Source organism: Macaca thibetana, chromosome 5, assembly GCF_024542745.1.
Source record: "Macaca thibetana thibetana isolate TM-01 chromosome 5, ASM2454274v1, whole genome shotgun sequence".
In the NCBI taxonomy this organism is placed as follows: Eukaryota; Metazoa; Chordata; class Mammalia; order Primates; family Cercopithecidae; genus Macaca; species Macaca thibetana.
The window spans coordinates 67,413,486-67,431,032 of NC_065582.1; the positions used below are offsets into that span (position 1 = coordinate 67,413,486).

At 33.1% G+C, this 17,547-nt stretch overlaps 1 protein-coding gene across 8 annotated transcripts in view; it reads right to left on the bottom strand.

The window, feature by feature from the left end:
• Positions 1-17,547, bottom strand: part of BLTP1 (bridge-like lipid transfer protein family member 1) — a 211,409-nt gene that overhangs the window by 165,182 nt on the left and 28,680 nt on the right. For all 8 annotated transcript variants that reach the window (XM_050792618.1, XM_050792619.1, XM_050792620.1 and 5 more), the window contains exons 7-14: positions 13,374-13,560; positions 11,780-11,861; positions 11,180-11,373; positions 9,216-9,295; positions 6,916-7,066; positions 2,895-3,051; positions 2,412-2,490; positions 228-319 (exon numbers count right to left, since the gene is read on the bottom strand). In XM_050792618.1, coding sequence (XP_050648575.1) covers positions 228-319; positions 2,412-2,490; positions 2,895-3,051; positions 6,916-7,066; positions 9,216-9,295; positions 11,180-11,373; positions 11,780-11,861; positions 13,374-13,560 — 1,022 coding nt within the window. The remainder of the gene's footprint in view (positions 1-227; positions 320-2,411; positions 2,491-2,894; positions 3,052-6,915; positions 7,067-9,215; positions 9,296-11,179; positions 11,374-11,779; positions 11,862-13,373; positions 13,561-17,547) is intronic.

Here is a 17,547-nt window from a genome sequence, read left to right on the forward strand (position 1 = left end):
TTATTCACCTCCCTCATACTAGAAGCAGAGCAACAAAGAGATGTCAACAGGAGTCCATAGCACTAATCTACTCCTCTTCCCTAGGACAGAGTCAAGAGCATCTAGCTGTTCTTGAACTAGAAGATGGACCATCTGATGATTTCCTGGTTAATTAAACTTTATACAAGAAAATTAAAATCAATTGTTTTTCATATAAGTATGCATATCATCATGTACTACAGACTCACTGCTAACATTTCTGCTTCTAAAAGGGTCCGATATTGCATGCTGGTAGTGGCATCCACATGTAAGAGTTGTCCTTTAATAGCAGGAGTGTAACCTAACAATAAAAACATAAAGATTAAGAACCAGGAAAACAATTACAAAATGAAACATCTTTGGACTGGAACCAACTCCTACCACCACCCAAAGAAGGAATCCTTGAAAAATGGTAGTTAGTCACTAAACACACCTCAGTGACAGGGAGCTTGCTAACTTAATAGGTGATCCTTCTCATATGGGCTACTCTAAAGGAACAAAGTTCCAACTTCATATATCTATTCTGATTTTGCTTTCCTTTGTAGTTTGCAAAACTACAAGTCTATTCTTTAAACAGCAGTTTTTAGTTACAGAACACAACTCCTTTTTTCTTCCATTGACTCAAGGGTACATATTTTCATCATTTTCAACTACTCCTTATATAATGACAGTTACTAAATAACAGCTATTCCCCTCATGTAATGACAGTTTCTCAGCAATATAGCCCATTCTCAACAAAAGCTGAATGGTTTAGAGTATTATATTTCCTTTCTTAAAGAAATTTCTTCCTATGAACACAACTTCTGTGGTCACTATTATACAGCTAATTCCACATGCATCCTGCATTCTGCTCTGTGCTTTTTTTCTTTCTTTTTTTAATACCTGAATCTCTAAAAAGTTTTAAATTTATTTGTTATATATTGTTCTTGCCTGACACACCTAAGTCCATTTTCCCTTTGCCAGTCGTCTTAAAAGCCACATAACCTCTATATCCAAAACCTGACTGGGCTTTCCTTAGACCCTTAACTCGACTTCCACAACAAGTATGCTGTGGTACTTGCCACAGATTTATAATAGATATGCTCAAGATATTGACTCCTCAGTCCTCAGGTGATTCCTTTACTCCAGTGTACCAGTATTTTGTATAATACTGCACAAAACAGTAAAAATACAATTTCCTATGTGTATCATCAGTTGTGAAAAGGTAGAAGCACATTATCAATTGTGTACAACTCTCAACTGCCTTTACACCCCATCATACACCTGTAAGTAAGGCTTTTCTAAAAGATGCTTCTCTCCAACTGCACACTCTGAATTAGCACTCCTAGAGAATCTCAAGCATCTCCTTCAAACCTTAGTAAGATTGCTTTTTTAATACTAGATAAGGGTTAGTTATTCACTAACATAGCCTCAAAGTTATGGGAAAAATATACACTGTGCCATTCACAGTCACTTTTTCAATTGATTATCTAAGCAGGCAGGCCTGAATGCTACCACTTTACATAAAGTAAAACTAATGAACGTAGTCAACCCTCCGCCTGCTTTCCTCTTACAACACGAAAATAAGTGACAGAACCAAGAAACAAGAGCTAAGAATGACACAAAAATGAATTATACTTAGAAACAGAAACACTAATGATGATTGATTTTAAATGTGGGTAAGTTGCTACTCTTTACTCTCAAGAAAGAAAATAAAGCAGAATTTCATCTTAACTGCTCTCAATTACAAATGTAATAAGAAAATGGAAATAAGAAGGCAAAATGAAGTTATAACAATTTGATAAATTTAACAAAAAGTACTTATTCATGTTATTAACTGTGTCAGTGCCCATATTTCAAGTGCATGATGAACTTAGATCATCTAAACTCAGATGAAACTAAAGTTGTGAGGGCACTCTTTCAATATTTTTAACGTGAAATGTTCTGATTTATTAAAGTTATGCCACTCGAAGTACCCAGCTTACTCCCTGACAAAATCTACTAATAATATAACCTAAAACCAAGCCTTGTAGTCATACAATCAATTACTGCCCGAATGTCAGGTACAGGGTTCAGCCCTGAGAATACACTAAAGGAAAAAAACAGCACCTGCTCTCATAGTGCAACAGTCTAACTGGAAAACTATGCATTAAGTAAATTATGCTCAGTCCTACAAAAGAAATGTATAGGTTATAATAAAAGCATACAGTTATAAGACTGAACTTGATTAGAAAATGTTTCCCTTCTCTCTAAATGCTCAATTACATAATATTTCCCTTGAATGACTATAGGCACATCAAAATGTAATAAAAAACTGAGAAAACCTTATTAATGTTAGTCTAAAATGATTAACAAACTTTATTATTTGTAATTATTTCTCTATTTAAAAAAGAAAAGTAACAGTTGCAGCTTACCATTTTCTTCAACTGTCATTGGAATATTAATTTCTAAATATGAGCCAGCTCCTACATTTACATGTACAGCATTTGTTTCCTACCAAAAGAAAAAATTAATTCATATAAAACATTAATTAGAATTATTCTCCCATCTTTACTTTTCAGTTATTACCACAGAAGAAATTATTGATATGTTAAACAAGTATTAAAAGTTCCTAAGAACAAAAGTTCAAATTTTTACCAAAAATACACTAAACAATTTAGCCAGATACAAAGGAGAAAATGAGCCAGAATATAGCATGAAAGTCTATTACTATTAATTTCTTCCCATTATTTGACATTTAATAAAATTATGATGAAAGTAAAATACATACAATTATTTGAAGGGAAAACAGCTCATATAAGCTAATCCAAGTATGGGACTAGTCACCAGGAAAAAACTCTGAAAAATAATGTTAAAATTTTAAATACTATTTTCTACTATAGTATTATAATAATTACCCTATTTTTGGTAAACAGCAAATCAATTGTAGCATCTGCAATAATATTCATTCGTAATTCAAAAGCAAGGATCTGTCTTGGTCTCCCAGGCTGTGCAATTTCAGAAACTTTCAGGACTTGATAATCAGGTGGAAAGAAAAACTTCCATAAACAATCTCTACATAAGGAGGTAGAAAGAATAATGACATGTTATTCAAACAAAATTACCTCTGATAAAGGACCAAAATCAATATTCTAATTTATTATCATTGCTATCACATTTAACAATTAGACTGTCTTCTGCAATATTTAACACTTCCAGAGATCAATGAGCTTTGATTACTCAATAGATACACGATTATCAAATGAGATATAAGAGAAAATTTGCACTATTCAAGTGTACTGTAACAAATTAAAGACTCTCTACAAGTATATAAATTGCCCAAATGGCAAACAAAGAACTGACAGAGGATAGCTTAATTAAAATCATTATTCCAACCTGGACAAGTTACTCAATCTTCCCCAGAAAATTTGAGCTGCTTCCTCTTCTGTAACATAGGAGGTAATATATCTTGTCTCATAGAAAGGTTCGGAGGTTTAAATGGTAAGATACATGGAAAAGACTTAGCAGTGCATGGCACATGGAAGACGTGGCTATTTCTATTAATTTCATAATCACTTTAAATCAATATTATATAATTAAAAGGCTAAAGAGCAACAGATTTCTAAAAGGTAAATAGGTATTTGGAGGCTAAAGTGCTAATGTTTTTGCCTCCCCTTATCATTTGACAAAGACGAAAGAGCTCAAGAAATTTTCAATTCAGAGTCTTCTACATGAGCTAACATTAGTATTGTGTAATGTTACTCATACATTCAAAGAAGGTGCCAGTCTATGGCTTTAAAACAGGAAGGGATGAGTCAGCAGTGACAGAAAATGCTACCTAGAATAAATAAGACTGGGAAATATTAGATGAACCAGACAAAATCTGTACAATAAGTCTCATAGACTATAACTTGCTATCGTTAAAATATATGAAAGAAAAATAAAGTTCTGCAAATGTTTTGAGTAAGATACATAAATATAGAAAGTTAAGAATATTAAGGATAGAGAATCCATCAGACGATCATTGACTACAAAGTGGGTAGATAGCAGGACATAATGAGAAAGGCAGTAGACCTGAAGGGCTGGTTTGAACCTCAGCACTTCATGCTTTAGCTTCACTATCTTACCCAAATCACTGAACTTCTCTTCATCTCCATTTTCACACAAGTAAAATGAGTTCATTACATCTGTCCTATGAATCTCATTGGGTTATAAGGATCAAGTCAGAAAATACTAATGAAAGCACTTTAAGTGAAAGCAATAAAAAAAAAAAAAAAAAAAAAGGCCAGACAATGTTAGGAAGGTTTGTATTATTATAATCATCATCTGAAGATTAAGTTTCATTTTAAAAGAGTTTGTATTTCAACTCTGTCATGAAAATTCATAAAAAGAAAACATGAAGTAAAAACTGAGTAATATCTTAAATATTCAGACAATCATGTAAAGATAGTAGAACTGACATCAAAATCTAGAAACTAAAATCATCTTATGATTATAAAATCTCTAGGCTAAAACCATGCTATTTTAAAAGTCAATAACTCCTTACAATGCTGAGAGAATTATCTAATAGCAAAACAGCTGAGGTTTCTTCCTGTATGTCTTATGTTAATAGATGGCTACTAAGAAAACTGACCTTACTATTCATCGCTGATTACAGTTCATATTTGTGCAGAAACTCAAATACAGAGAAGGAGAAGAGGAAACGGTTGCATAATACCTTTTGAACATGTAATTGAGGAGACAAATATTGCTCACATTAGTGAATTAAATACATGTGAAAAATACATTTTTTTTTCTTTTTAAATAAACCTGAGTGGTTTTTTAAAGTCCAGATTAGAAATGCATTGCTCTTCTCTCCCGGTAGTGGAAAAATCTACTGAAAGGAGTGGTTAAAGCAAATTTCTATCTTCATTGTCATTTCTCGATTGCACTTTAGTTTGGGTTTTTGTGTAAATATACCCTAAAACTTATGAAAAATACACAATGAAATTAAACACAGTTTAAGAAGAATCACACTTTATTTAAGTGCTAAAAAATGCAAAACTACTTCATGGCCCTATGTTAAAGCATTATTTTCATTTTTTCTTCTCAAACAATATATAACTGTTCCGCCAACCAAACAAAATAAACTTTTCTTGAGATTTCTGAATATAAACAGATGTAGCTCTATTACTTAATGAAACGTAAAATCTCTCATTTTCAACTCCTGCATGTCAAATATAACATGACTTACAGGAAAAATTTTACCATTAGAGGAAAATTTAAATTCAATAATGTGAAAAGCATTTTCTTTCTAACCTGAAATTTTATGCTCTATTTACTTTTAAGTTTAACAAATGACCTAATGCAGAATTTAATGAAGTATTGTTTTAGCATAATGCAAGAATTTTCAAATAACGAGCTTATTCATTTACCATATAATTGTTAGCTACTTAATGAGGCAGATATTCCTACATACTACAGATACCAAGATTAATAGAATATACTACTTGACAAAACATATAATAATTCTAATAATGCTAGCTAGATAGCACTTTTTTAAAAAGCATTTAAAAAGTCAATACATCAAGTTAGTATCAGTACTCGTTCACTAATTATCAATGGTCCTGCAATATCTGCTCAAGTGAATGACTTGGCTTGTATTTCTCTATTCAAAAACACTAGTTCATGAATAGAAAAACTAAACTAATTTTAAGGAATGTCTAATTTTGTACATAAAAACTTAGATGCTCCCTCATACTTAATGGTAAATATTCCCTTCTTTGTTTAAAATTCTTCAAGAAGTAGAAAAATGTTCACAATATATTAAAAATTAAAACTACTTTAAAATAAAATGACATTATAAAATCCATACTTCTTAACCACTATAGACCATAACTACAGGACAATTCTCCACTATCCTCATGCATTTATAAAACGCTTCCTTTGCCTCAATGATTCACCCTCCTCTTCTTTCCCTGGCTAACTCTCAATTATCTTTCAAAACTTAATTTACATGTTACCTCAACCAAAAGCCTTCCCCAATTCTTCTCTCCCCTAATCTTTAATATAAATTATATACTATATACTAGGAATACCAAGTAACCTAAAAATTCATTTGTTGAAGTCCTAACCCCTAAAATTCATATGCTGAAGTCCTAACCCCCAGTACCTCAGAATGTGACTATATTTGGAGATGGGGTCTTCATAACGGTAATTTAGTTAAAATGAGGTCATTAGGGTATGCTGTCCTAATCCAATATGACTGGACAGTATGATCTGGACACAGAGGTACACAAGGGAAAGACCACATGAAGACACTGGAAAACAACAGCAATCTACAAGCCAAGGAGACAGGCCTGGAACACATCCTTCCCTCACAGCCCTCAGAAGGAACCAACCATGCCACCATCTTGTTGGAGGACTTCTTAGACTCTAGAATTGTGAGAAAATACATTTCTGTTGCTTAAGCCACATTATCTGTGATGCTTTATTAAGGCAGCCCTAGCGAACTAGTAGAGTACTTTTCTAAGTTCTTCATCAAGACCCTTTACTTACCTTTATTATAGCACCTAATATGAGTCTTTTGGTTCTTTCTTCCCCACTAAAACTGGAAGACATATGTCTTTTATTTCTGAATTCCCATAGTCCCAACAATATGTGGCATATAGTAGGGGATCAATAAAGAAATCATTGTGGATTAAATCCAAAAGAAAAAACAAATGAACCAACAAATACACTCTTCATTCACCATCTTTCCAATCAATCAGCTCCACTTTTGGAATGAACTTGCTTGTGGAAAAACCACAAGCAAGTTATTATTTGGATCAAAATGTTTAGTGATATCTTCTTCTGCTGTAATAAAACAGTTTATAAAAATTTTAAGCTAGATTTTATTTCAAATTATATGCATCTCAATATATCTAAAAGACTTATTAGAAATATAATATACTCAAGTACCTCTGCCTATCGGCCCATGGTCCATAATTAAAATCTGTTCCTTTACCACAAACTATATCCAGTCCCCAACATGGAGGCAAGTCTTGTAGTTTGCAATCTTCACTGCTCATTTCTCCTTCAATATTTTCTTCTGTTTCTTCTGGAACAAGTCCTGTATTCCAGAACATACAATATAAAGGCAGTTATTTAAAATGGCCATTAAAAAGTTTCCTTACATCAGCAGTTCCAACATTTTTGGTCTCAGGAAACCTTTACACTCAAAATTTATTGAGAACCTAAAAGAGGTTGTTCTCATATTGTATTATGTCTATCAAGAACTACTATGTTCAAAATTAAAAGTCAGCAATTTTTTAAAATATTTTAAAAATAAACTCATGTTGACATATTTAATGTAATTAAATATAACATGTAATATAAATATAAAAATTAAATGAAATTTTAATCTCATTTTTAATGAGGAATAACTATATTTTCTAAAACCAAATAATTTAGTGAGAAGTATTAGAGGGGTTTTTTTTTGGCAAGTCTCTAATGTCTAGCTTAATAGAAACAGGTGGATTATCATAGCTGTTTCGGCATTCAATCTGTTACTGAAGGATCTGGAAAAGATCTGGTCTCATAAAGATATGTAGATAGAAAAGGGAGGAGTATTTTAATAGCTTTTTCAGGCAATTTTTAATACTCTTCTTTGATGGTACCCCAAAATTCAACAAATGGAAATTTCTTAAAGGTTAATTGCAATGTGGAATCTGAAGCCATATCACTAAACTTTTCATACCCTGTTATGTTAAAATCTACTGGTCTATCTTGCACTTCGAATACATTTATCTATGCATGACTTTTATAACATCATGCACTGGTCATTTGGGAAATACAGGTTCACTGAGCAATGTAGATTTTTTCCAAATGTTGACCAATTCCATTATTAAACATTTAAAAACATCACCCTTGCTATATCATTGGTGGTCTCATCATAAAAGCTGTTAACTATTGGGATGCTGTCAAGCTCATAACAGCAGACTCAAATTTTCCAAAGTTTTTCACAAGAAAGCTCAAATTACAGTTTGTCTCTAACTACTCTTTCAAATAAAACTGGCACTCCATGAAAAAAACGCAATTAGTGCAGCTTGCGACTTAATCATACAAGTGCTTTTCCTCAAGACACCAGAATATTTTGGTATGCAGCACAAGCACTTTATGTGTACTTCCCATTTTCTCACACCAAATATTAAAAACACTTTACTCAAAGGTCAACATTTGACAAAATAAATAATTTCTACTGCTTTATCAAGGAAATTTTTATGCGATATTGACATTTCGTTTTACCACAAATGTGTGGCAGTTGAAAAACACAATGACTACTAGTATAATTAGGAACCACTTCCTTGCTTAGTGTTAAAGCAACAACAATTTTACCCACCATTGCTCTGCACCATTAGCACAAATGTCAAAATGGTGAAAGGGCAAATAACATCTTAGTTTTACTTTCAAAATACTTTGACCTTAAATACTTTTATACTCTGAAAGGTATAAAAAGAGCAGAAGTATGAAAAAAGAGCTTAAAATCCAATGTTTAGATACTTTTATAAAATGGAAGCCACCCGTCAAGAATTTTAACTAGATGGATTTCAATCTTCAAACTTTAAGTCTCGAATCTAATATAGTAAGCTTCTAAGCTAAGATGAACTACCTTAACTATTGCTACATTCTTTAAAGGTTTTCACTCATGATCATCTGCATTCTCAATTTTTGAGGTTTATCTATGAAATCTGAATTTGAAAAAAATAATGTTCTCTTTTAATCTACAATACTAAACTAATGTTCAAGTTTTGAGAAATGACACAGATATTTTTCAGATATTTTCACTCATATCTACATTTACCATTTCCTGTTGCCTAAGCAAGAAGATTTAAAATATTACTAGTTATCAGCATTTCATAGAACAAACATAATTGTAGCTATGAAACATACTTTAAAAAAAAACAGGCCAGGCACCATGGGCTCGTGCCTACAATCCCAGCACTTTGGGAGAATGAGGCAGGAGGATCACTTGAGGTCAGGAATTTGAGATCAGCCTGGGCAATAGAGCAAAATACCATCTCTATAAAAACTTTAAAAATTAGTCAAGCACAGTGGCATTATTCCTGTCATCTTAGCAACTCAGGAGGCTGAGGTAGGAGGATTGCTTGAGCCTGGAAGGTCAAGGGTAAAATGGACTATGATTACGCCACTGCATTCCAGCCTGTGTGACAGAGTGAGACTCGGTCACTTTAAAAAAACAGCAACAACAACAACAATACCTGGCTCATCCATGTAGTAGTAGATGTCAACATCATTTGACTGCATCACCACAAAACCTTCTCCCATTAATCTCGGTGGTCTATAAGAAGTTGGAGGGGAAAGCAAACTAAACAAATCTCCAGAATATAAAATGTTCAGTATCCTAGTTAATGCTGGCAATAGGTGAAAAGAAAAAGAAAAAAACTAAAAAGTATATAACAAGTAGCATCCTGAAAAGAAAGAAAAACATCTTTCCCATGAACAATCACCCTAAGAAATTGTTCCATAGTTCTATTCTTTATTAGACTCAATAATAAAATGATACTAAAAATTTATCAGTAAATTAGTTCAAGAAGAAAAAAAATTTAGTTTTAAAAAGAAAAACTTTGGTTTTATATTTTTCATTTTCAGTTTTGAATGAGAGAAATCGATTTAAAACAAAGTTTAAATACAATGGAATGATCACTGGAATAAAATGATCATATTCTGCATTTACAACAAAATTAAAATTTGACCATTTTATATTAATAGCTAAATAATAAGTACCATTTTATCTAGCTGTACATTAAACTATAATCATTCAAGAACATCAAATAAGACAAAAGTTGTCATTTTTATCTTCATATTACCTATTTCCATGAATATTTAATCAACTTGAAATAAATCTAGAGCGAACACTGTGAACTCTAACTCTGGAATGAATGTTTTTCTACCATCAATAATTTCCCAGAAACCATTAATCTCTGTTTGCTTTGATTAAACAACTTTTCTTTTTGTCATACATACATCACATATCTTCTTGCATATCAAAATTAACTTCTCAATCATTAGATAACATTAAATGCAAAAACTCAGCAATTTTTTTCTAAATATGTATTAAATCACAAAGGTTAATGTTTAATATCATCATGTAATCTCCACACTTAGTTTTAACAAGTGAAAAATATAATTTAAAAATTTTTTATACAAATTATTAATAACAAGACACTTTTTCATCTTACTCTCTATAATTTTTCAAAAAAATCCTGTGCACTCATACACATTTGTGTGCACAGTCCACATTCCAGAAGATTCTTAACCAAGTCCATGATCTTGAAGAGGGAGGCCAGGTAGACCCAGTCACTATGACACTCAAAAAGGAAAAACCCTCTTTCTATCATTCTAGCCAAATCCTGGAAAATCGAATACCAGGCCAGTCAAGAGTTAGAACTAAAAAGGAATAATCATGTTTCACATATAACCTCATAAAGTGCCTACACACAAAGATAAAAGCTGAGACACTGTACTAAAAACTCTCCATATGAACACTTAAATTACATAAATTCAACCACAGAGAATCCTTTACACACAAAAACCACAAGAGCCCATCATTCTCTCACTCAGCATTCCACCACACTGAGTGAGTCCAGTGTACATCATTCCTATAATGAGTCTTATAAATACAAGCAACTACTTCACTGAAGGAAAAAAAAATCTGGAAAGCTAGATGGAAAACTGACAGTTTGGAACTTAAAGAAATGTCAAGTGGGTCGCAAAACTATACCATCTTAACTTCACCAAATTTTCCAAGAGTAATTTCAATTCAATTTTCAACTTTCACTAACTCAAAATGGTATTCCACTGTAATGAATCTGTTCAATTTACTCTTTAGTCATATCTTCTAGAAACAAAAACCTACCTGTAATGTGTCTCTCCTAACATACAAACAGGAGCTAATTGCACAAAACAAGTTTCCAAAATACAATTAGAAAGAAAAACGGATAAAAAAATTATAATCATGCAGAAAAATATTTAAAATTAGAGTTTATCACTGGATAGTATATTTATCCCATAAAGAAGGACTACGCTGTTAACTGCTTTAATAGAGAAATGTACCTAATTTTTGTACAACTTGTAGCAAAAAAATTAAAAGGATGTTCAAGTTTCTAGCTGTATCTGTATTAGCTATAAGAAGTTTTTTATTATTTTTATAAGATTTTCTTACTCATCATTTTGAAGACCAACATATCTTGGACTAGGAACAAGCATGACTCGAACATTTTCAAGCTTTCCTTTCACAATATGCATGAATTGGTCAAGATGACTTGAAGGTGGTTTTGTAGTATAAGTTAAGAAAGCATCATCAAAGTTGATGCACAGAGTTTGTGGCTGGTAGTGATTTCCAAAGGCCAAACGTCCCTTAAAAAAAAAAAAACACAAAAAAAACAAAAAAAAAAACCGATAAGAGATATTACATCATGCTATTCTGGCCATATTTCTTTCTTTAGCTAAACTAATAACAAACATTTTCAAACAACAGCTTAATGATTCCACTTTAGGACTATGTGCTATTTAAATTATTCCACTGGTCAATTTAAACCAGTACTTAAAAGAATATTTAAGTACTTAAAGAAATTTAAACACAAATTTGTCAGAAAACAGTATCAAGGTTAAAATAATTATTTCACTTATACTTTACAGAAATGAGAACTAAAAGAAACTCCACAAAATTATTTAATTTTCTTACATTAAAATCATATTTGCAAAAATTAAAAGTTGTACGTTATTACCCCATGAAACAGTAATTGTAGCAGAATTTACTTACTGTGCTCACATTGACCTTTATGACTGGAATAAGTGATCTCCATGAAGATGTGGGGTCTTGGGATTCTGTTTTTACTTTAACTCTAACAAGAAAAAATACAACTGACATGAATAAGAAAAACTTAAACACCCGAAGACATAGTTCGCTTCCTCACAATACCATACCTCACAATATCAGTTTACTTTTCCAAATATATCTAATGACTACTTCAGTAAACAGAACAATGATCATCTGAAGGAATACTAATAGTCCTAAAGCTGTCTACTGGAGCACTCGATCATATCAACTTTTAGATGGATAAGCTATAATAATAAAACTATGTTTTTAGAATAACAAGCTTTAATGACAAAACAATAAGGGATGATATGCTATCATTACATCTACCATTTTGCCCATTATGTTACCAAACGACATTTTTTAAGACAGCCAAAGTTGTCACTAAAACATAAATGATTAAGGTACAAGTTACTGGCCGGGCGCGGTGGCTCAAGCCTGTAATCCTTGCACTTTGGGAGGCCGAGACGGGCGGATCACGAGGTCAGGAGATCGAGACCATCCTGGCTAACCCGGTGAAACCCCGTCTCTACTAAAAAATACAAAAAAAAAACTAGCCGGGCGAGGTGGCGGGCGCCGGTAGTCCCAGCTACTCGGGAGACTGAGGCAGGAGAATGGCGTAAACTCGGGAGGCGGAGCTTTCAGTGAGCTGAGATCCGGCCACTGCACTCCAGCCTGGGCGACAGAGCTAGACTCCGTCTCAAAAAAAAAAAAAAAAAAAAGGTACAAGTTACTTTGATGTTTGTCTACTGTTTTAAGCACTTCTGAAAACGATCCAGTTACTCCTCTTCCTTCCCTTGCCCAAATGCCTTGTGCCAAATTAATTCTCCCTTAATGAAATGAAAATGATAAGCCAAGAATAAGAAAACTGGCCCTATACGAAGTATACAAATTTTAAGAAATGAAAATTTCACAGCAATTCACTAAATAGATAGATAATATATAAATAAATATGCGTGGCTATGTCCCAATAAAACTCTATATACAAAACAGGCAGTAGGCTAGACTTGTGCTATAGGTCTAAGTTTGCTGATCCTGTTCTAGAATAATTTTGTAGGTAGACCTACATACACAGATATGTATTTTTAAAAGCAGACCTACATATACAGATATGGAACAAGCTTACACACAAACTGCTGCATAAAAAGCAAATTACAGAACAATACACACTATATGAGGCACATATTCTAAACATATATGTTTAGAAACACACAGAACAAAATCATGTATTTGTACATGCACCTTAAATATGTATGTATACATTTATGTACATACATTCAAAAGGATAAAAACTAAATTCATAACGGTAGTTATTAATATAGAGAAAAGTAGGATTCGTGCACAGGGGAATAGAACAGGACTTTTTTAGATTAAATATTCTATATTATCACAATTTCTCAAATAATTATATAATTATTTATGTTACTAAAAGTTTTAATTTGCAAAACAACATTGGGCTCTGTCTAGGTACACAGCCTCAATGAGTAAAAGACAAATGTTTAATGCTAGAGATTAATAAAATTCAAGTATGACACTGAACCTTTCAATTTTCGATTGGGTTCTTGTCCTTCCATTTTCCCGTGTTTTATCATCTTCTTTCTTGGGTGGAATTATTGTTGGCTCCAAACCAAACAACTCTTGAAGGCGTCCATAAAGATCCGAACGATTATAGACATGAAATTCAAAGTCATTGACTGTGATGTATAACCTGGTTTCTGCCTTTGGATCTAAAGACACCAATTACAAAAAAATTTTTTAGTCAACTTTTCAAGAACTTCAAAGTTTTTATGCAAACATTTTTACACAGCTAAAGTAATTTAATTTATTTTAAAATAGAATTCTACGATACAGAGAGGCATACTAATAAAATAATTACAAAACACTGGACAAAAAAAGAAAAAAGTTGATGTTTCTGTTATATTTTAATTTAGCATTCTAAAAACAACTTTAATTTCTAGATTCCAGTTACATACTGAAAAAAATTAAAGATTTTTATGCTAAGAATAGTAAAGTATCATTTAAAGAGTAAAAGTACACTTTTATCCTAATATAGCCATAATTTTATACCAAAATACATGCAGTAAAATATTTAAAGTATGATGCTTTATTTAAGTATCATATTGGTATTTGAACTTTTGCATCACAGAAACTACAATTTTTCATAAATACTTATTTCTTTAAACACACATAACACTAAAACATAGGTTTTATGAACTGTGAACTTCAATCTTCTCTTAAATAAAAGACATAATTACATTAAGTAGAAATAGCAATAGAAATTAAGGAATCCATTTAAAGTGATGGATGAGGCACTTGTTTCTACTCAGGAAATAATCTAAAACAATGCATCACATGTCAACCAAAGAGTGCCACAGAAGAAAGGTACCACAATCAATGCTTTCTTTTGTTACCAAATGAAAGAACTACCTTTTTTTTCTGGTATCTCTTTTTTATAACCTTTATCCATTTTTATCTCTATTAAACAAATTCAAACATTTATGGAGATTTAATTGTTTTCCACTTTATAACAGATGTTTTTTAAAACTATGAAGTTTACAAAACTCTAATTTTATCATCACTTGGTTGAAAAATCCTTTCTTTTCACCTAGTAATCTACTGTCATTTATAACTTTATTCCTACAGGAAAATAGGTTTAAACTTACAAGTTTGAGCCAGCCAAAATTACTTTAGATTTCACTATTACTTCACTAGTATTTAGTCTTCTATCATTTTGCTATCATTCCCTTGCCCCACATAGCCTTTCCCCACTTCTATACTATATGATGTACTCCTCCCTGATGAGACTGGCGTAAATGGGCTAGTATTTGGAGTCTGTAGAAACAACGAAATCAGAATATTAGGGGAAGATTTCGTGTCTGGAAAAAGTATTCCAACAGCTAGAGCAGTTGTTCATTAGATAAGTTTGAACAAAGGCTAAGTTTTGTCATACAATAAGGTATTCTGAGAGAGTTTGAAATGGGCATTTTGCAGTTTCTCGTGTGTGGTTTAGAAAGGCAGTATGTTAATGAGTCTCTAGACTGTGATTGTATAGTACCAGTTGTTAAACCAGCATTTTTCCTTTTTTCTTAGCAACTGTTACGAATTTTTTTTTTTTTTTTTTTTTTTTTTTGAGACACAGTCTCCCTCTGTTGCCCAGGCTGGAGTACAATAGCACAATCTCCGCTCACTGCAACCTCCGCCTCCCAAGTTCCAGCAATTCTCCCACCTCAGCCTCCCAAGGAGCTGGGATTACAGACACCTACCATCATGCCTGGCTAATTGTTGTATTTTCAGTAGAGACAGGGTTTCACCATGTTGTCCAGGCTGGTCTCCAGCTCCTGACATCAGGTGATCTGCCCGCCTCACCCTCCCAAAGTGCTGGGATTACAGGCGTGAGCCACCGCGCCTGGCCCTACAAACTTTTTTTCTTAGCAACTGCTATCAACTATCTAAAGAATAATTTTAGGTGGCATTTAAGTGAAGATATCTTACTTATACTACAGAGATGACTAAAATTATTCCTAAGAGCCACGTTCTTTTCAGTCTTGGCTTTGACACATTCACTTTACTTTCAGCAGGCCCAATATTTCTGCCTTTGATTTCATTTGTAAAGTCTGTCTAGTTTATTCCTTAGAGAGATTTACTTTAGGTGCATATTTTCCCCTGCATGTCACACTTCTATTAATCTTGCAGTCTATTTGTTAGATGATTTGCTCTTTTGTCTAAATTTTTCTTTTTTAAAAACATATTTAGTTAACATAAGCCATATTTCTAACAAGATTACAGTGGAGCTGAAACAAAAATTTTTTTGTTTACATAGCTGGTTTATGATTTTGAAAGAAAAATGTATCTCTTTGTATATTTGCACTATATATTTTATTCTCAATTATTTTCAGTGTTTATAATATTTGTGTGAATAAATAAAGCTGTAGGGGGACAGTGAGGTTGGAAAGTAGAGAAAGCGGTCTATTTGAACTAATATCCCAAGCTATTAACCCTAGAATTTTGTTCCAAAGAACAAAACTTGGAAACGATTGATCTCAAAACCCCTCATCGACTTGGAAATAACTAATACTTTCAAAACCTCTCATTTTGCTGATTAAAAAAGAGAAATTCCTGTGATTGTAACTTGTAGAGTCAGAGCAAAAACCTAGGTCTGCTAACTTCCAGTCCAGTGCTCCTTGTATTATAAAACAGCCTTGTCAACTGGGGCCCAAAGAAGTCCTTGGAAATTCTTACCATAAATATTGAATGCAGCTTGTGGAAAGGATGAAGACACCTGCAGTATCCAGAGGCAACTGACAGTTTAAAGCTAAGCCTAATGACACTGACCACTTTAGAATTTTCTGATTTTAGAAGTTCTCTGATTCTAGACAGGGTCTCGCTCTGTCCCCCAGCATGGTGTGCAGTGATGCAATCATGGCTCACTGCAGCCTCAACCTCCATGGCTCAAGCAATCCTCCCACCTCAGCCTCCCAAGTACCTGGGACCACAGGCACGTGTCACCATGTCTGGCTAATTTTTGTATTTTTTGTAGAAACAGGGTTTCACTATGCTACCCAGGTTAGTCTCAAACTTCTGGGCTTGAGCAATCCTCCCACCTAGGCCTTCCAAAGTGCTGGGATTACCAGTGTGAGCTACTGTACCCAACCCAGCTTTTTTTCTTTTTGAGAAAAGTAGTTACTTCATTTGATCATGAAATATTACATCTCCTTAAAATGACTTGCTCCTCACCAGAATACAAGTATGAAGTCAAGAATAACTGACCCAAGTGTCTTTCATGAAAGAGGTGTTTTTGATAAAAATCTTTAACAGGTATTTATATGGCATTCACTTTATTAATTATTGTGTTAAGATGGGAGGGGGATTAAAAAAAGAAAGAGGGAAATGAGTGCTACTTGAATCAATTTGGTGGAGCAGATGCATATGAACAATTACAATTAAAGGAGAAAGGAAGCAGTGAATATGAATGGAGGAAAAATACTGAGAACTTCTAACTTTGATATAGACCATTTGGTATGGGCCCAACAGGGTCATGGTTTGACAACAGAGTTCTGCCCGTTTGTCAGGAAGCAGAATGGTAGATGGAGGGCTCTTGTGAATGCCTTATTCCTCAAGGAGCATGCATGATGATGAGTGAGTAGGATTATGTCAGACAGATGTGGAGGGGACGCGAACTCAGATGGAATAACTGATTAGACAAATGGCACTGATGTTAGAAAATGGGTGTGTTTAGAAATTCAATTTGGTGGTAAATTTAAGGTAACGGGGTAATAGGGGATGATTTGGAAACTGCGTATGGAGGACGCTGAACACCTGGCAGGCACAGTCAATAAACTCAGGAGAGGGCAGGGGAGTGCCATAAACTCAGCTTCTTTGAAAGGACATAGCAAAATGTAGTCACTACTTCAGATTCATACACCTCAGGTTAATAGAAATAGCTTAAATACTGGCCTTCCCTTGACTGACTTTCCCCCATAATTTCTGTCAAAGTCTTGAATTCTTTTTGTCACTCTTTAGATATTAGCATATTGCTGTCTCTCTGTATGCTGTCTGTAATTGCCCATAATCTAGAGCAGAAATATTATAATTTTTGGATATTCTGTATTCTTCTTAACATTTAAGAATATTTAAATTGTTTTTGGCTTGAGTGTTCTTTTTAAAATTTTTTGTGTGCCAATGATTTTCAATAGAAAAAAAGATTCCACACCTCT